General features: G+C 46.7%; 1 protein-coding gene and 1 long non-coding RNA gene across 8 annotated transcripts in view; both read right to left on the bottom strand.

Annotated features, from left to right (window-relative positions):
• TP63 (tumor protein p63) overlaps positions 1-1860 on the bottom strand; it is a 154314-nt gene extending 152454 nt beyond the window's left edge. Inside the window, exon 1 of one of the 3 annotated variants that reach the window (XM_068692077.1) lies at positions 1785-1860. Coding sequence is in view for 1 of the 3 variants with exons in the window: in XM_068692080.1 (XP_068548181.1) it covers positions 1785-1804 (20 nt within the window). In the remaining 2 variants the exon portion in view is untranslated. Of the gene's footprint in view, positions 1-1639; positions 1699-1784 lie in introns of those variants that run through there. The other 2 variants (XM_068692080.1, XM_068692078.1) reach the window with 2 other exon arrangements.
• A 2289-nt stretch (positions 1861-4149) lies between these two features.
• Positions 4150-19864, bottom strand: part of LOC137861080 (uncharacterized) — a 116641-nt gene continuing 100926 nt past the window's right edge. For 2 of the 5 annotated variants that reach the window (XR_011099362.1, XR_011099363.1), the window contains 3 exons: positions 16404-16551; positions 4787-4988; positions 4150-4427 (listed from right to left, as the gene is read on the bottom strand). This is a non-coding gene — a long non-coding RNA (uncharacterized lncRNA). Of the gene's footprint in view, positions 4428-4786; positions 4989-16403; positions 16552-19327; positions 19449-19864 lie in introns of all 5 variants that reach the window. The other 3 variants (XR_011099364.1, XR_011099365.1, XR_011099361.1) reach the window with 2 other exon arrangements.

The raw sequence follows: 19864 nt of genomic DNA, 5'->3' as shown, positions 1-19864 counted from the left end.
AGATAATTGCTACATTTCAGAACCAAACATTACTTAATGGTGCTCAATTATCTTGTGGCAGGGCCTGCAATGGCAGCAACTAATTGCTTAACTAAAGACTTTCTTCTTTCCACCCTGTGTCAACACGCACACATGCAATTAGGCCATTGGTGCAGGGAGGAGAGGAGATAGCTGCTGTGAAAAGAGGGGTTAAGTAGCAGCCACAGCCATATTTCTGAGCTCAGAGGACAGGTGTCTTGCCTCAGATATTATAAGGATGCAAAGCAGAGATGGAAAAGCCCAGGAGGGGATGAGGATACAGCCTTTTGCTTCATTTCTTGAACAGGGAACTCGAACGAATGCACAATGTGCCTAGTGCCACTCTTACACATCTGCATAGCCCCCAGGCTTAGCTATGTTTCAGTAGTCCTGGCACAGCTTATCAGTCTGGAGAACATTCAGACATTAGCAAGGGAAGAGGAGGAAAAAAAAAAATCTAATGAAAACTTTTCTTTGAAAAGCTAATGAAAACTTTACTTTTCTTGTTGAAAATCTGCTTTTTGCTTACCTCTTTCTCTGAACATCTTTCACATGACAGAAAAGCAAAGGGAGAATAGGAATACTTGGTATTTGTCATTTAGCCAGTTCTTCATCCCCTTTACCATCTCATAAGGAAGGAATCTTTCACTCTGCCTTGACACAGAAGTACTCCCTGTCCACCGAGCCCCTGTCCCTTCTCCCTGCTTTTTCAGCTTCTCATCTGCCCAAGGAGAAAACACAAGACCCCAGAGCAGGCCCTTACCCTTGTAAAAAAAATCAGGTCTTGGTTTCTAACCCTTTCTGCTTTTGTTTTGTCTGTTCTTCTGGCCACACAGAGCTTACCACAGAGCAGCCCCAGGCCTTGTCTCCTGAACATCGGGTACCCAGGAACCCAGGGCTGTGCCTGTTCAGCTCTGCTCATCCTTTCCGGAGGAACATTTCTCAGACATGAATTCCCAAGGCCGTTTTGTTGTTCAATTACCAGTTCAGTTCCTTCCCTTTGAAACCCCTCTTCACTACTCTTAATACCATTTTTTTTTCTCTGGTTCATCACAGTTTCCACAGCACTAGTAAACAACTGGTAAACATAGGGTTGAGAGCTCAGCTCAGGGACATCCTTAGGGGCCTTCAGCTTCATGGAAAACTGTTCTCATCCTGGTTTTGTAGCCTAGACAGTTTCAAATCATGGCAATAGTTTACTGTTACCCTTCAAATTATTAAACGGCCCTGTAAAATTTTGAGACAGAGGCTTCAAGACACCCAGATTGTACTTTTCAACTCTCCTTTTTCCTCTTTGCAACATGAAAACATCTCATGGACCAAAGAGCATAGTTTCCTCTCCAAAATATCATGCTAGCTTGTCCCCAGGATTTTCTCCCCATCATTTAAGTACTACACTTGATCATTGGGCACACATTTTGGCCACAAGCCTAGGAAGGGGACAAGAGCCACCGGGCCTCAAACCAGTCATTTAGAAGATTCATAACTCAGCAAGAGAACAGTTAACAACCCTTAAAATGGAGAGCAGTTTTATAGCAGACATTTCAGTTTGCTAGCAACGTGCCCTCTCTATTTTCACACACACACGCACAGGGCAATTGTTTCACAGTAGTAACCTCACCTGCAATTAGCCACTGCTTTAAGTCTTTGATCTTTACAGCTCTCCAGAGGACAGCAAGATTCCCACATAAAAGCCTTTTATTATTTTATACTACGTGTGGGAGTGACCCTACGCTCCTGTATTTATTAAAAAGGAAAGTCCTTACCTGATCTCAGAGATTCCCATTGAGCTGAGTGAGGCTGTGGCAAGGATGAAATCTCACTTTTGGGGACTTGGCTCTCCCAGGTGCTAAGGATAAGCTATCAGTGACCCTACATGATAGCATTCACCTGCTTCTGAGCAGGCTGCTGCTCTGCCAGCATCCCAAGCACCAAGCCCATCCAAGAGATGGGCTTCTTGGGGCCATGCCTTAACTTGCTGAATCATTTCCTACGGTTATTTTTGTTTAAGCTGTTGTCCAGTTCACAGCTACGGATCAGCACGTGCCTTCTCAGGATGCTTTTCACAGCCCCAGGGCAGAGAGGACACCTCCTCCCATAACACCACGCCAGGCAGGAGGGTGCACGTGTCTCCCAAAGAGCCGTTTGCTGAATTTCGCCTGGTTGTTTTTCAGGGAAGGGGTTGAGGCAGAGCAGGTAGCTCACAGGCCCAAGCTATAGGTTTGGTCCCAAAGAAAACAAAACATCAGGGCCTCGAGGCTCTTAATTAACTCTATTAGAGTGATAATCGAGGCCTGCCCAACCCCAGGGGAATGGAAAAAAACCTCTAGTGTGAGGCGTGCAAAAAGGTACTGGACTGAAACATGAATATTTTTACTCAGTGTTAGTGGTTAGAAGGCAGTGAGAGTGAGGGAGGGTGAAAAAGGGAGAAGGAAAGATCCTCAGCTTCTGCTTTAGCACCGACACGTCGGACACAGCCTAGAAAATTGAGAGATTTCTGTGTAATGCTTTTACTTTTTGGGGAGCTGCTTTCAAAATATCTCTAAAATTTAGACTCTATATTCTCTATAGTTCATTAGTGCATGTTAAAGCGTACCCTTAACTGCTTCCTTTTTTTTTTTTCTTTAATTTTAAATTGGATTTGGCTTAAAAATAAGTTTCCTCGGCTTTTCCTTGCAATGGAGCTGATGGGATGGTATTTTAGGAAAGCCAGCATTGCTCCCATTCCTGTGTGTGAGAGTTGGGCTCCAGCAATGTTTTTTTCATGTCACAGGGCTATGCTTCCAGAGACTGGTACAAGGGAGCGGAGAGGTGCCCAGCTCCCGCAGCCAGAAGAGCTCAGCCAGTCCTTGATACAGCAGATTCTGATGCTTTCCAGAAAATTGCCCTGGGTACAGCCAGCCAGTGAAGATAAATTTGGTATTGGGGAAGTAAAACCATGCTGCCCTACATTACTTCCTCCTCAACCAGTGTGCACAGAAGGTTTGTGTAAGATTCACATGAGTCTAATAAGGCATTTGCCCTCGTGGTAAGTGGGGCACTGTCCTTTGGGCACTTCTCATTTCTCTCTGAATGCGAAGGGACCTTACAGCAGCCAGGGCAAAGCCACCCCACCCAAGAAGCACTCTGGGACTGATGCAAAAGGACCCTGCATCTGGCAGGCTGTAGGAAGGAGAACCTACTCATATCACTCAGACTGTGTGGGTTTGGGGTTTCAGAGGTAGTGCTGATGAAGATGCCATAATTAGAGCACCCGAGAAGCTACTTTAAATTCTAAAGTCAGCTTAATTTGTCTGCTGCTATTAGAAGGATGAGAAAAGTTCAAGCCACCTTTCTCCATTCTGAGGTTGTGTATCTTCAGCAGACACTGACAGAGGATTTTTTGAGATGACACCCTGAAATGCAGTGCTGGCAAGGCACAGGCCTAAGGCTCCCTTGGCTCTGTATTTGGTACCAGCACCTCCTGCCAGCTGCCCACCAGCACAGTGCCCTTGTGTTTAAGCACACAGTATGTGATCGTTACCAAATTAAAAATCCCTCTCTCACTAAGCAGCCAGCTCAACCCAAGGTTTCAGCCCTAAGATGTCGCTTTTGTCTCCTTTGGTTGTAAAACCTAAAGCACTAGCTCATCATCCAGAAAATGCCCCATATCACAAAGTCCCTCTGAAGTATGATTTGCCCCAATTACAAAAATCAAACAATCAAAAAGAACATGTATTCAGACTCATTAGTTAAAGGTTTCCTTTGCTTTCCAGCTTTTTTGCTTTCAGGCAACACATGCTTCACCTTTTCAAGCTTCCCTTCGCAAATCTGGAAGCTAGAAATTCACTTTGATCTTAATGAACACCGAGACTGGGGCAGAGAAATGCAAGTGATTGACTGGTCCCAGCTCCATGTGTAAGTGTTCCCCAGCTGAACCACGGGCTGACCATGCTCTCACTGCTCACCCACCCAGACCATGATGTGACAGCTCGGTTCAGCTGATGTTCTCTGCTTTGCACTGGGGGAAGCATGGTACTCTGAGAGCCTGAACCTTCTGCTCTGCTTCTAGAGTTGGCATGCTACAGAGGGGGAGAAAAAAAGAAAAGGGAAAGTAACATGAATTTCCCAATTAAAATCACTGAACAGTGACACTGGAACTCAAAGTCAGGCTTTATTTTCAGCTTTGATCCCCAAAAACCTACTGCTGTGGAACAGAGGAGTAGAACAAAACTGGAGGGGCTGTTGCCATTTGGTGGGGCTGCCTGAGCACGAGGACCCTCCTTCCTGGCAGCTGCAGGTGCCGCAAGGGTGCTGAGGAGCCACATGGATTGTTTCTGAGGTTACTGCATCTCACGGTGGGCAGACCTTGCCAGCTGTTCCATCAGCTTTCTCCTTTCGTCTCACAGGTCCCTTATCTTCACATGCAACTGGAAAAAGAGTGTATCAGCCAGAAATCAGTCTGTGCTGCCCTGGTACCTGTGGGTAGCATTCAATAATAAGTGCTGCAAGCACAAGCTGCCACTGCCCTCACCCTCATGCCATAAGTCTGTCAGGCAGCTGCTCTGTCTAAACTGTACCCTGCTTAACAGAGTACAGTGCCTTCCTTTTTTTCCCTTCTCCCCCTCCAGGGGCTCATATTTCTCACCTCCCACTGAAACACTTATTGGAAAGTATATCCTTCACCTCTGGCCTCAGTGTCCCCTTCCCCAAGCTGGAAAGTCACTGACGGTGGGGGTGGAGAGTGGCAGCTTGTTCTCAGCTCATCAATCTATTACATGTCACAAACCTCTGCAGAGGCGAGCTGGCTCCAACCCTCATTTATTTCCAAGTGCAGAGGATGTTTGTGTTTGATCGGATACGCTGGATAAATGATTTCAAGCCGTGGGTTTCATTTCATCACTAATCACAGATACGGGTTGCAGTCCTGTTCACCAAGTCAGCAGCTAAACTTCTGTTGACCTCCCTGGCAAGACAGGATACTGGTCACTCTGAAATAAATGATGGAAAATTAAATCAAAGAGGCTGCAGCAGGGGGATACGCAAAACAACAATGACATTGATGTCATTGATATCATCTTTAACTTTCCTCCTGGTCTGTGGATTCACATATGAAAAGGAAATTAGCTTTCCTGTGTTAATACTAGCTGCAAAGCAGAAACATATCATTAAGGAGCCTCACAACTGCAGTTAAGACAAACCCCAGAAGTTTCTAAACAAGGGCCAGGATAGGATTGTCTTATAACATCAGCTGGACCTTCACCTTAGCTGATAGCTTTGTTATCCTGCCGCCTCCCCACAAAGTTCCCTCCATGGGAATTCCTCCGATGGAAGTCGCACTGCAGCACTCAGGGCTGGTGGCACAGCTTTCTGCCTTCAGCATGGTTTCCTTCCCTTTCTCCCTGTGCACACAGACGAGATGACCCAGACTCCCTTTCCGAGGACAAGAAGGGACATTCCCCCTCCAAACTGCTAAGTCTTTTGGGTGCTCAGCGCAGAGCTCCTCCCACAAATCAGGAAAAGCAACAAACTCATTTTGTTTCTTACCTTTTTCTCCTTAAATGCTACTGACTGTGAGGTAGGAGCTATGTATGAACACTTAGCTCTTTTTTCACAAAGACCCAAAACCCAGGTCAGAGCAGGAAATTAGTTACTAAAGCATTTCCTCACACCTCCTCCGTGCCGAACCAGGCTAGATGGACAGTTTTTAGTGCCCTGCACAAAATGAGCTGGTGAGTTCTCAGCCCAGCCCCTGAGCAGAGCCAGGGGGTTCTCAGCCCCCTCTTTGAATGAAGTCCCTGTATCGGGTATAACATCACAAAGAAGTGACAGAAGAAAATGGAGGGAAATGGGCGGGAGGAGGAACAGAGAAGACACAACAGCAAGGAAAAATCAGGACCTGTGCTTATTACTAGTGCAGTAACACGCGTCTGAATTTCACAGCGTGTAGTCCATGCTGGGGAGCTGCTTTGAAGGCCCTCTCCAGCCACTGTGCCATGTCCTTCCCCACGCAAAGAAAAGGGCATTTACAGAGAAAAACCCTCAGCAGTGCAGCCACCAGGGACAAGCGCTCACCCACACCTCTCCATGGTGCTTCGCTGGCCTCCAGAGCCTAATTCCTGAAGTTAGGTACTAGGGCAGAGGTTTTTGGTTTCCAAAACAGACAACGCACTGGAGAGTGGCCAGAGGCTGTGGGTACACTGAGCAAGGGTGGGGTAATTTGGGGGGAAGCTTTCTGCCTACAGGGAGAGCAGGATGCGTGAGAGCAGGTCTACAGCATTCAGCTGGAGCAAAATTACCAGCAGATCATCAGCTCGATAGCAGGATTTAGCGCAAGGAGGGCCAGGCCTGGTGAGTCACCGTGCTGCCGCTGCCAATCGCCGAGGCTGCTGACTGCTGCGATATCCTGAGGAACATGGAGCGGGGCCTGGCAGGGAGATCGCCAGGTGAGTTACGGAGCCAGGCACCCTCGAAAGCTGGCAGCTGCTGCCCTTGTCCGTGCCCCTTTGCAGCACCAGCCCCTGAGGTGGCAGAGTACCAGCGCCAGAGACCTGCTTGCTTTTGGCACTTGTTGCTTGGGTGGGCTGCGGCCTGTGCACGGCACGGCCATTCCCCCCAGAAATGGGGTGAGGAGGCAGGCTTTGCTCCACCACAAATTCCTCCTTCAGGGTGCACACAAGGAGCTGAACTGTGCCCAACCCCGGCGTGGCAATGGCTGAAAGTGGCTCAGTGAGCACTGGGGGCCTGAGGCCATGCCCGAGCTTCTGGGCAACCCCAGAAGCAGACAATGAAAAAAATAAAGCAGAGAAAACAAACAAAACCAAGAACCGATTGCTCTGGTTTTCAAGATCACAAGACCACCAGGCCCTGGTAGGACAGGCCCTTCTGGGCTCTGCTGTCTTCAGCTCAATCAGCCCCTTACCTCAGCAGATAATGAGCTCAGATACTTCCTCGTTACTTCACACCTCGCCTATCCAGCACCCTTCTCACCTCAGCAGGTACCGTCACACCAGCTATCACTTTGACACACTGCTATTACACTCTTTCTCCATGCGGCACTGGGACGGGCTCCCAAACAGTCAAGCTCAGCCTATTAATCAAGGATCACATCGCGCCAGAGGGTGTGGAGAGGCCCTTGACACCAAAATGTTTTGACAATCAAACAAACATCCCCAAGCGACTGTAGGCATCGAGCACAGCTGATGCACGGGTAGCCAAAACAGCTTTGAACTGTCTAGCCACACAGCCACATAACAGAGAGCTCTGCAAATCCTCCCTGAGAAGCTGGGTGAACTCTTGGGTTACTGCTACGCGTGAGGCCAGCTGTCCTGCCTGCACATCCCGCGCTACCTATGCCGCCTGGTCTGATGCTAGCTCCAGCCCGTGCAAGCTGAAACCCTGGCACAGGCCAGCGTTGCTGCGTGGTTTTAAGGTATTACATCCACCCTATAGAGTATATTGAAGCCATCACCCTCTGCGTGCCCTCTCCTACCTGGCCAGCTCTGCATCCACCAGGCTTTCCTCACCAGGAAGAGAAACAGATTCTTCACTGGCTGGAGACACTCCTCTAGCAAGGGCTAAAAATTTCAGATTCTCTGTTTAATGCTACTGCAAATCCTGATTAAGAGCAGAGCTAGCCACGTCCCCTGCCTTGCAATCAGGGTCGCTGCTCTGCGGATGCAATCGGAGCCCAAACCAACCGCCCACCCATCACTGGGGCTCCCCCTTCCCTCTGCTTCTGGTGGAGGTGGTGACTGGATGCAACGAGGTGGTCCTTGGTCTGCAGAGGCTTAAGATGTTGCAGTTGGTTGCACAGGGGCTGCAGCTGGACTAGATTAGGTTAGACTGGGCTAACCAGAGGGATTTTTGCTGGGTTTCTCCAGCACCATGTTAACCACAAATCATGAAGTAGCAAGAAAGACCTAAGAAAAGGCTCACATCTGAAATGCTTTCCCTCAGAGCAGGTCCAAAAAATAAAAAGTCCCATGAGGTCAAAACAGAAATGAAAAGTAATCATTGGGGTCTGAGGTTCTACAACACACAGAGTATTGAGATGACTCACCCAGCCACAATAGAGCTACCAGATTTCGTGTTTGCTCAGCCCCAATCTTTGGGTGTTTTTCAGCAACTGGAACTATGAATTAAACTGCTACACTAGAATACAGCTGGTGGCAATGGAGGTGGGGGTAATTTCATGAGGTAACCGTGACACACCAATGTGAGAAGACTTTTTGATCCCGTTTTGGTTTTAATTCAGAGACTAAAGTTCATCTCAGTCCTTATTTTGTCCAAATGGCTTATTCAGCTCGAGTACATATTTTGCATCCCTGTTTCCCCCCGCTGCACGATGGAATATGATGCCACGCACTCTGCTTGTCATAGCTCAGATCCTGTCTTACATTTCTCTAATGCCTTGCATGCTGGAAAGTCTTAGAGTGCTTCACAAGCTGCTGCATACGTAGCCAGAATCAGACATGCAGCCACTTCTGGGGTGGAAGACAGCAATAACTGCATGTGCTGCACTAGGAGGAATAAGATTCTGTCCCGGAAGAGATACTTTTGCATAACATGTCATTAACGTCAATCTCTGAACACCCCAGCAAGCTGCTAGCTACATCTGAAGGACTGGAAATATTACTGCTGGGATGTAAACTTGCAGTTCCAGGCAATCTATTTCTGCTTAACCTGTTGGCAGCTGTTTTCATCATTTAGGTACACCATAGACCAGTAATAGATAAATATCAACGGAGATCAACCTTCTGTGTCCTCTGAGGGCACAGAAGTACTGCTTTCTCAAAGGATACCTTCAAGAAAGGATCCAATGGCAGAAGGGAAAGGAGTTAAATTGCTGGAAAAAGCCATCTTCTCTCTCCTACCTCTGATTTGCAAGTCACTCTGCTCCTCACCACCTAAAAACGTGGGGCTGTAGGTGGTGGAAAAGGCATAAGTGCAAGTAGCCCCGCAGAAATTGCAGGTTAGGAAGGAAAATGCAGAGCTGCAAGGAGGTTTAATTTGTAGCTCGTGGTCTGGGCTGTGGTTCTCAATGAGCTGAATTAGCAGCAGAGACTGAGGAGTGTGAAACAGCAAGGGCGTGACACCCGCTCTGTTCTCCCTGTGTCTCCTGCAGCCCTCTCAGTGCCTTCACGTCCCTCCTGTCTACTACAGCAGTGTGACAAGACAACTGTCACAATGCAGGTTTGGAGCTTGGAGCTGGCACATCCCCACCGAACAGACTTCAATTCAGGCTTCCAATCCAATTCCTACACCAGATGCAGGCTCTAGACAACCTGCAGCTTCAGTAACAGCCACCTGCAGCCATCCACCACAGCCTGCCTGCTCATCTCTAGCCCCACTTCCAAGACCCTGCATGCCAAGAGCTCATCATGCCCATAGTCCAAGAAGAAAGCTCCAGCAAGGGTCCTGGTGAGATAACCACAAGTTACCTTGCAGCACTTGGGATGGTGTCAGTGAAAAGGCAGGTAAAGCTCAGCAGAGAGGAGGTTAACCAAGAAGACTTGTGACCTGCTCTTAATGTTTCTACCCGCTCCTTCCTTTGGGTTTTAGTTTACTTGGTTTAGTCTACCTGGTTTACTTTAGTTTAGTTTACTGTTTTTTAACAGACTTACAAACTGACTATTCTTAGGGAAGGAGAAAGAGGAAATAAAAGCCCTTTCTCCAGCCTTTCTTGCCATCCTAAAGCGAAAGAGGGGAGAGCAATGCCCCCTTCTCCCACACCCCATAAGGCACAGAAGAGCAGTTCTCATGGCCCTGAGCACTGCCTGGGGTGGTGGCTGGCAGCTAAAGAAGACCTGGTTTCCAGCTGCTCGCCCAGCTGCTGTGGCGTGCATCCTACCTTAGCCTGAATCACAGCTGCTGCTGGGAGCTAACTTTCAGGTTTGCAGGGGAGCGCTGCCTTCAGCTGCACCCAGCTCTTTGCTTTCAGGAAACCACAGCCCCGGTTTGGTGTTGTAGCTGTTACACGGGCAAGTGTCTTTAACCATATTCACAGGGGGCAGCCTACAGCTGTTTTTCAGAAGGCATTTGCATTTTGGAGGGGCAGAGGATTAAGAAGGGCTTGCCTAAAAAGTAGGGTCTAGCATAATGCAAAAAATGATTGCTGCTGACATGCAGTAGCCCTAACAGTAAGTCTGTCCCTGGGTCCATTTTTGACCCCATGCACCAGCCCACCCTTGTAGGATGCTGTGGCTCAGCTGGGCTGAGGACTAACCTCCACTGAAGCTGCCATCTGTATCCTGATGCTTTCTGCTCCTCAACAGCATCTGTGAACCTTACAGCTTTCCCCTTCCTCTTAAAGATGGGCGTGAAGGTCTGTGAGACAGTAAGGCTCTTGTCTGGTGCCTCACAGGCACATTTCTGCCTTGTGCATTTCTGCACAGCCTGAAAAACCATCGATGGGGGCAGCCCTGGGGTAGTCCCTACCTCCAGCCCTGCCTCTTCTCCCTGACCACACACAAACCCGGTGCCAGCTCAGGCCGGGATGTCTGTGCCAGCCTCCAACAATGTTATTTCTTCCATTGCCCAGACCTGTTGTTTTCAACAGAGCAAAGGGCCAAGAGATCTATTTGTTGATGGTGTGTATGTTGGTTACTACCAGGACTGGCAGTTTTAAGGATTTTCCACGTATCGCGTGTCCCTCCACGTTGCGGTGCACTGACCCAGACACAACACTGACAGCTGCAGGGTAAATAAATAAAAACAGAGTATTTTGATCTTGGAGGGGGAGGTGGTTCGGAGGGGAAGGGGGGGGGGGGCGGGGGTGTCAGCCAGACAGAACAGGGTGGCCACAGCTGTGATGGGAACAGATGCGGCACAGGGAGCGGGAGCGGGGAATAAAGTTCTGCAAATGTAAGCAATGCTGGAAAGTCTTGGAGAATGGCACGCATATTTGGGACAGGTGGGAAGTGTTTACATTGAAATAAGAAGGACAACGGTCTGAAAGAATGCTGGTCACATTACCTGTGACCCAAGCTGACCGATCACAGCTCCAGAACATCTCAGACCACCATTTCTCTGTCACACCAGAGCCCACTGAATGCACGTAGAGTCTCGCCCAGCACTATGGGCATCCGGTGCTCTGCAGAGCTCGTAGGTGTTTGGTCCCTCTCTAAAGCAAGCTGACATTGGCTCTCAGCCCCCCTTTATCCCAGTCTAGCTCACAGCAGGGCTGGGTAGTACCACTATGTAATCCTTGGACCAGGCGGGTACAAGGCAGGATTGAGACCAGACTCACCTGAGCCAGCAAAGCTGGCAGTGCGGTCTGCAGCACAGCTGGCATTGCCTGAGTACACCTGCCCAGCTGACCCCAAACAGCAGCCCTGCCATGGTGGGGACCAAGCTTGGTGGGGTTTTGTTTGTTTAAACCTTAGCAGAAGCTATTTCCCAACTGACGTTTATGCATTCATACAATGGTTACAACCAGAGTTGCAGTTTTTTTTAATTTTAAGAAGTGGTACTGCTGGAAGGAGTTGCTCAGCAAGGCTCGTGCAGGGCAGGTAACCTTCTGCTAGCCACTGGCCACCTGAGATCATCTTCTGGTACAAAGCAGTTGTGCTGTGTGCTCTCTGCTGATGGTCATTACAGATAAGAGGCTGTGGCTTCTTCTAGGGGATCTTTGCAATGCTTCACTGAATTGCCTTTGCCATTTTGAGAAAGGACTCAGAACTAACAACATGAACAAAATTCTTCTTTTCTCCCAGCACATTTAATCCTTTTCCTAAAAGATTAAAGGCTGGATTTTTCAAGAACCCTAGAGGCACCTGTGACCCTATTTAAAATCAACAGAGTGCTGGGAACCCACCTCCCTAATGTGTTACTGAAACCCCAGCTGAGCCCAGCCCACAAAGGCATATGGTGCAGCTCCGGAGTGCAGGATGAACACCTGCATCACACCTACATTATCCAAGAGTGGCAAGGAGACTTGTCCAAGGTCATTTCATGTTGCAGTGAGGAACAGAGACCAGGGGCTCTGCTTCCCAAGTAGCTGACTGCTGCCCCGTGAGACCCATGGGAGAAGAAATCCTTCTTAACTGCAGCTATTTCACCAGAGGATGCTCGAAGGCAGCTTGCAAGAAACTTTGAGCATTTCTAATCAAGTTAAAGGAGGACTTACAAACACAAAGTCATGTTGAGAGACATTCTCTGAATTTATTCACACCCTTGCTCCTAGATAAAAATAGCTGTATATGTTAAGTTTAGGTCCACCGAGAGCCTAGAGGATAGCAAGGGATTATCACAAAAGGGCAGCAAGGCAGTCAAAAAGAGCCTGGGGGACATCTTGTACAATTTCCATTAAGGGAATAATTAATTCAAACTGTATACAGACTGCGCTGGGAGTGTCCACTCTGGAGATTTTCAAAGAGTCCTTTGCTGCTTTGGGCTCACTTTAAATCAAGTGTCCTAAAAAAACACTTCAGCTATGCATTTCATTTCAGTTATACAGGGTGTTTAAATGCCAAGGGATGAGGGAAAACTTCGTTATTAAAGGGCTGTAAGACTTTAATAAGGTACACAGTCATTAGAAAGTTGTTGAGTCATGAAAATAGTCTCAATAATTTGAAATTAATGTTTAGTGTATGCTCTACCATAAAGTGCTTAGATGTTGTGGCCATGGATACTAAAGAAAAACCTTAAGGCCATGACTACACGAGCAAGTTACCGCAAGGTAAGCTAGGGTGTAATTTCAGAGCACACCACTTACCTTAAGGTAACTTCCCGTTTGCAGGCTGTTGTCCCAGGACCAGGGGAGGCAGTGAAGCTCTCGCTGAATGTGGCACAGGCTGCCCATTGTGGGCTGCTGGCTGAGGGCATCCACGTGGCTGGGTGCTGCAGAACACATAAGGTGCAGTAAATCTGTGCAGTAACAGCTTTGAGTAACTTTGCTCTCCAGCACAGATGGACTATATGTAGCAATCAATGCAATAGAAAGGGGCACAGTTAGAAAGTCCAGAAGTTCAATGAGAAGGGCCAGAACCCGATGTGGAGATTCTGCTTCATGATAATATTAAATACATACATTAATACTTGCTTGCAAGTAATAATCAGGGCTGTAGCATCCCTATACCACTGTCTCTGTTGAAGAGGTAGGGAAAAATGACTAACTACCAGAAGTTCTCCTCTCTCCTCTCTTTTCTGGAAAAATACAACTATTTGAGAATTGAGTCTGCTTCTGCTGACCTGCCCTTTCTTTTCCATCTCTGCTTCCTGCCAAGCAAAATTCACCGAGTTCCACTTATGGCTTTAATGAGACCAGAATTTCTGGATGTAGTTGTTGTGGAATGTGTTCCTGATAAATCATTTAAAACCCAGACAACAGAGCTCCTATCGCAGATTAACGATTCATCCTGGAGCTTGCCCTGAGCATGTCCAATGCTGGGTGGAAAATCACTGCCCTTCTAACCCCAGTGACTAGGGGCATCCCAGAGCCTGGAGATTTTTCATTTCAACTCAGTAATTCAATTCGCTGCATGACTTTTCTTTCCTTCCTCCCACTGGTTAGTTCAATGAAGGGAGAGCTGTAAACTCTACAAATTTTAGAAACTGTTTGTACCTCCTATTGTAAAAAAAGGAATGGACCTGCACCAAGGGAGCCCAGTTACTGCACAAGTGAGCAGGAGGAAGCACATGCGTCCTCCAGACCAGCACTGTAGGTACTGCACACCATTTAGTGCTTTCTAGATGGAAGGAGAGAGAGAAGACAAATAGGACAAAGAAGAAAAGTAAGGTTTTTCCACATTGTTTTACTTCCCCATACTCCTATGGCCCCTCTCCTAGCATCACCTTTCTGAGCAAGGGGAGTGGGATGTATTTTGCAGCCATCACACCTTACGCAGCAGAGGAACATGCCATGGTGGGAACTGCCTCGTACCCCACATGGACAGAGGGAACAGGTTGCTGATCCCAGTCAGCACACTGCCTGAAACTACTAGAAATTAAGCAGAAATTATGGTTCCCTTGCGAGGATAGAGTAACCCGTATTTCTACTGTTGCCCAGCTCTACAATGAAGAAACATCATTATGATGTTTATCAAAAATACAAGTCCACTGTCTGGTTGACTGTGGGCAGCTGTTTTCTGTAGGTAATCACAATATCAGTGTCTCAAGAGTTAAACTACCTGGAAGAAGGGGATTTTAGTAGAAGATCCGGAGTGGCAAACATTATCAGCAGTGTTAATCTGTCACATCTTTCCTGGACTGTACATACCACGCTCCATCACTCTGGCATGTCATGGCCTGCATTGTTACAAGATGTACTGAAGCTGTAGCCAGCCATAGTTTGGCATCTCAGTGAACCTTCTGATCCAAGAAAATACGGGAAGGAAAAAAAAAAAGATGCCATTTCCAAAACAAAACAAAAAAATAACAAACCAATCCACCTCTAAAAAAGTAACCAAAACTAACCCCAAAACTTCTAAGCAAGTACTAAGATCATTTTTTTTTTCAAATGCAACTATAAAACAAATCTGTTTGAGTTGAGGGTGAGCTAGACCCTTGAATCCACAGCACTTGAGGAATGCCGGATGGCCCTAAACCTACAGCTTTTCTTTGTCATGTTTCTCTCTTATTCAGACACATACAAAGGAAAAAAAATAAATATAAATTTGTTTTCCTGGTTCTGGCTAGAACCTGGCCCACAACCAGGCTGTCCTGAAAACATCCCATATCTGAGCCTGGAAATGCAGCAGACTTGAGCTGGACCAGTCTATGGAGTTGACGCCACTGGGGTGCCCAGAACCCACAGCCCGGAGCCCTGCCCTGCGAGCAGACACCAGACTGCAGACACCAGATGAGAGAGAGGGAAGGCTCTTGGCTCTATTGTTGTTGTTGAGCTACTGGAAAGGAGCTAGGGAGAGGAAAAATGATCTGGATAGGAAGAAAAAAGTCTCACAGGAATGGATGATCTCACTTGTCCACACACACACGCCCAGACGTACAAATATATATAATTAACTGGAAAATACTGTGTGGTATAAAGGTTTCTTCAGCTTGGGTACATCATAGTTGGGCTAGTCAACTTTGGTACAACCATAACAAAGAGTGCTTCCCACACACCTCCTGCTAAGAGCTCTCCTACCACATCATAGCATCTTAGTATGCATTTATATCTGTTGATAGGTACCCCTATGCTTTTCATACACAGAAAACTAGACATGTGATACAATTATTAAATGTATTATATATTAAATAGCCTATGCAGTCATCAATAGAATATATACCTTCTGTGTACACACATGTTCTTATACAGGTCATTTGTTGACTCCTGCAAACTGCCACAAGGGTATATAAGGGACAGGAGGTCAAAGCAATATCCCATTCAAATACCATAAAGAAGACAACTCAGAGGTTTCATCAGCTTTTGTCCCTGTGCAGGCCACACATGGGAGAACAGAGGGACAGCAATTCTAGCACCCCATACTATGAGATTTTAGGGTTCCGTAAGCAGGCCCATGACAACTTAGAGAGAATTGCAAAAAGCAGCCCAACTTGCAGCCAAAACTCATCAGTTTCACAGGCATCACAAAAGACTTTCTGAATCCTAATTTCCTAGACCATTCCTACTAAGGGACACAGCAAAGAGTGCTTCTTAGGCCCTTACCAGCATGCCAAAGCAGTGATGCCATTTCTATGCATTATTACAATGCCATATGGCATGACACAAAGGCTCTTGTTCTCTTCTGTTCCAAAGAGGAAGCTTTTATCTGGGCTTGTTGTTTCAAGTGAAGCACATGGCTTCAGACATGAGCCTCTATTTGTTTTTGTTTCTTTTCTTTTCTTTTAAGGAAATAATGTTAAGTAATCCCATGTACTTTCCACTCATCCTGCAGATGAGGTTGCACCCTTGAACACAGCTAATGGGGACCCTCTGCTCTGACCACGGCATACTTAAGTACTTTGGAGCCACAACCTGACAGCAGAAAAACTTCTTCATTGCAAAAAGTAGATCATCTCCTAATTTTTTCAAGAGCCAGGACTGTCTTAATACAACCAAAGAATGGGGGAGCAGGGAGGAGAGAGGAGCTGCGCTAGGTACCTCCAAAAGCTACAACATGGCTGTGGCATTAATGGAAATAGTTAACGACGTTCACTGTCTTGCTAGAGTAGGAGTTGGTATGTTGTTTGTTTTTCACTGAAAAATAGGCCAGTATTTCTCAACAGGAAGGCCCGTCTGGATCCCAGACAAAGAGGGCTCAGGAACACCAGCCCTCAAATAACCTAACCACTCGCTCATCCCGACCCTTTACACATTCAAGAAAATTTACCACCACAGCTGCAGAGTGGGTCCAGCTTCCCCACAAAACAGTTAACTTGATCCCTGAGCAGAGACACTAATAAGAGAAGCCAAGAATGGTAATTTTTTAGGTAACAAGAATGCCCCAAACTTTGCTGACCTTATGTGACTTTTAGCTTCTTGTTCCAAGTGCCAAGCTACTGAAAAGCTTGTCTGTTTTTTAAGACTCCAGGTCATTCCTTTCTCTGTGTCCAAGCTGTTCTTCCAATATCTTTTTAAATCGGCTGCTTGTTTCCAGTGAGTAGACTCTGAGAGACAGGAAAAACTCTGTAAGAGAGATTGTCTTCTTGCATATAAATCTTACTTTGAAAGGAGACGGTATTTTTGGAATTCAAGGGTTGGGGTTTTTTTTTGCTGCAATATTTTTTGCTCTGTCACTTACAGGAACTCTGTGTATCTAGAATGAAGGTACTTATTCATCTCTAACCTAAACCAAGGGGCACAAGATAAAAATCTCCTTTTCCTAAACATATTTTCTAGATTAAGGAGGTATTCCCTTTTAGTTTGCTCAGGACTTTCTTTATTTGTCTACATCCAGGTGTGCAAGTTTCTGGGAGGGAATTTGTCACCCACCTAAACACAATATAGCACAGGTTGTTGGTTTTTGGTTTTTTTTTTTGGTTGCTTTGGTTTAGTTTGTCTTGCTCTAAGATGCCCTGTCTGTTCCATGCTTCCCCCTGTTTGTGTATTGGGAGGAACGTTAGTCATGGCACAGACAACTCAGAGATGCTTTGAGGTTCAGTTGCACGTTGTAAGAGCCTTGACCAAAAGCATTATTTATTGCCAGTTACTCACAACAATAACAACAACAACAACATATGTAAACTTGCAAGAATGAGTTAGGAGTGTCAAAGGAAGAAAAGCTCTGCCCTCAAGGCTTACATTTTATAAAAACCTGATGGTCAGAAAGAGCACAACACAGTCAGATTGAAAAGCAGCCCAGAAAAGGGCTTGTTTAACACCACAGGTGGTGCACAGGCTTCAGATGCGTCCACCCATACTCACTAAAGCCAGCTCCTCACCCTTGATGCCTTCCAGCATCCATCCCTTGGTCTATACTCTACTGTTCTGGCTGGCAGAGCCTCTGTCACTAGGGTCTGGAAGCAGCATGGAGCTGGAGAACAGCTAGCAGGCTCCTGGCCACATGGTTAAAGCCACTTTAAATCCCCTACAGCGACTGAAGCCTGGTGCTGTGGGCTTTTCTTTGTCATGGGGCCCAACATGCCCCTGGCACAACAAGCTGAGGCACGGTTTCATGCTTGGGCAAAGAGAATACCAAGAGATTTGAGGACTTTGTGTCTTACTGGTGGTAGCTCTCAGTAGGCTGACATCCTAGAAAAAGCAAAGTTTTTTCCTGCCCAGCACCTGGCTGGTTGCACTAGCTGCTGAGGCACACCTCGGTGTCCTCCAGCCACACTGCTAACTTCATTATAAGGCAAAGAGGAAAGTATAAAAAATTGAAGTTGGGTCGCTGGCTAATGGCTTGCTGTTCCTTTCTCACCCCCACAAACAGCAGGAAACCTCTAAGATGGGGTGAAGGGCAGAACAAAGCAGCTTTCTGATCTGTTAATGCTCACATAGCCACATTTAACACCAGAAGAGCAGCAGAGCCCAGTTTGCCTTGCAGTGCAGATACCTCTGCCTGATCTGAGCGCTCAGGGCTCACGTCATTGCTTTTGGAGAAAAATAGGCATTTTTAGGAGAGATTAGCAAGGCTTGTTAGGGCTGTCAGGTAAAGGTGACTCAGCCCCTAGACACACCTCTTGCTCTCTGCTTAATTCGAAGGGGTGTCTAGACAGCTCAGGTCTGGGCATCGCCACGTCCACGTTTGGTGGGGAGAATCCCCCTCAGAGAACCACATGCTGTGTCAAGGAGACTCTCTGATACCACCTCAGTAAGCAGGGCAGTGTACTACAATCACGAAAAAGAAGCGTAGACCCTCATGGGGATTTAGCAGCCTCACTCCTGGCTGACTTGCAGAGTCAGTCATGGGCTGCGCAGAGAAACCAGCACCCAAACGCCAGCTTTCCTCCACTCCTGGTCTTTCAGTAACTGCTGCTGCCTTCTTGGAGCTCTGCAGAGACAGCCAGGAGCCAAGGAGGGAGGGGGCCAGGTGCTGATGAAGCTCGCAATTAACCCTCCTGATGGATGGGCTTCTCCAAGCAACTCTCAGCATCTGGATGCAAACAGGCACACTGCCCTCGCTGCCACGAGGTCTCCAGGGCAACATCCATGGATGTGTACACAACAGGACCGTCAGGTAGCTGCTTGTGTGCCACTGAACATCATCACAGCCTTTTATACTTGGCGTCGGGCTCGTAGAGATGAATGAGGCCGATATGAAAAATGACACCACCCTGCTGTAACGTGTCTCCTCCGGTGTCATTTTCAAAAGCCGATTACATGTCTACATGCATTTATACACAGACACAAACACACCTCACTGTTCTCTTTCATAGCACCATTCAGTTGTACCTGCACTGCTCGCCCGGAGGAGTTAAAGTCCAGAATCTGTACCTAACACATTACAAGACTCTTTTTATATATGTTTTGTTTATTTTCACTGTTTGGAGTCCAATCCTAGTCAGGGCCATATGCAGCAAAAGTCCATAATCATCAAATTTGTCTTCCGTTAGTGGGCTTACATAGCTTGGTACTGAAGAATGGTAAGTGAACGATTCTTATTAAAATTTCTAAATGCAAACATAAATTTGGAGTCCAGTTCTGCTTCCATTTGCAGGTGACTCCTTGAGCAGACAGTAACTCTCCAGAGAGAAAACAGGTGAGGTCTAGATGATCCTGGAGACAAGTTGCCTGTCCCAAACACAGGCAGGATTCCAAAGAGAGGAGTTAATGAATGATATTTACTGCCTCACACAATGGACGTTCACATTAAGAACTTCACCCTCTATGAACCTGGTTCACATTTTACCAAGCACCCTGTACTCATGTCTGATGGCTTCGAGGCTTTAGTTTTCCAACCCTTGGGAAGAATTGTTAAAAAATATATATTTTTACTCTTACCACACATATCAAGGTTCAAACAGATGAATCTCTTTTGGTAACCGGACCTGTGATGATCATGAACTTAAGTGAAGAACTTTTCGACCATTAGGAGCCGTCCCAGAGAAATGACAATGCAGCCCTGGAAATCAGGGGACAATGAATGCACTGACAAGTAGGTAGACAGGAATTCACACAGAAATATCTGCATGTGCATGTGTGAGGGGAAGAGACAAGATGAACTAATCCGTTTCCTTGAGGCTATATCTTTACTCTGTCAGACTGGCACGTGTCTCCTTTGTTTTCGATAATAGAGGTAATTATACCTTAAATGTTCAACTGTAAATCCATCACACAATTAATGGAATTCAAACTGAACAGATCTATGGGAACATTTAAGGATGGATTATGGTCAGACATTCTGAAAATCACCCTCCATATTTTCCAGCTCTTGACTCAAAGACTCAGGAAGCTTACTGCTTTCCCCAGGGACCTATCTTCCTACCACAAGATAAGAGAACCACACATTGATACTAGAGAGAATCACTAGTGCACTGT

Source organism: Anas acuta, chromosome 9, assembly GCF_963932015.1.
Source record: "Anas acuta chromosome 9, bAnaAcu1.1, whole genome shotgun sequence".
Taxonomy (NCBI): Eukaryota; Metazoa; Chordata; class Aves; order Anseriformes; family Anatidae; genus Anas; species Anas acuta.
Note: the sequence above shows the minus strand (reverse complement) of the source record. Positions and strands in the feature narration are given on the sequence as shown.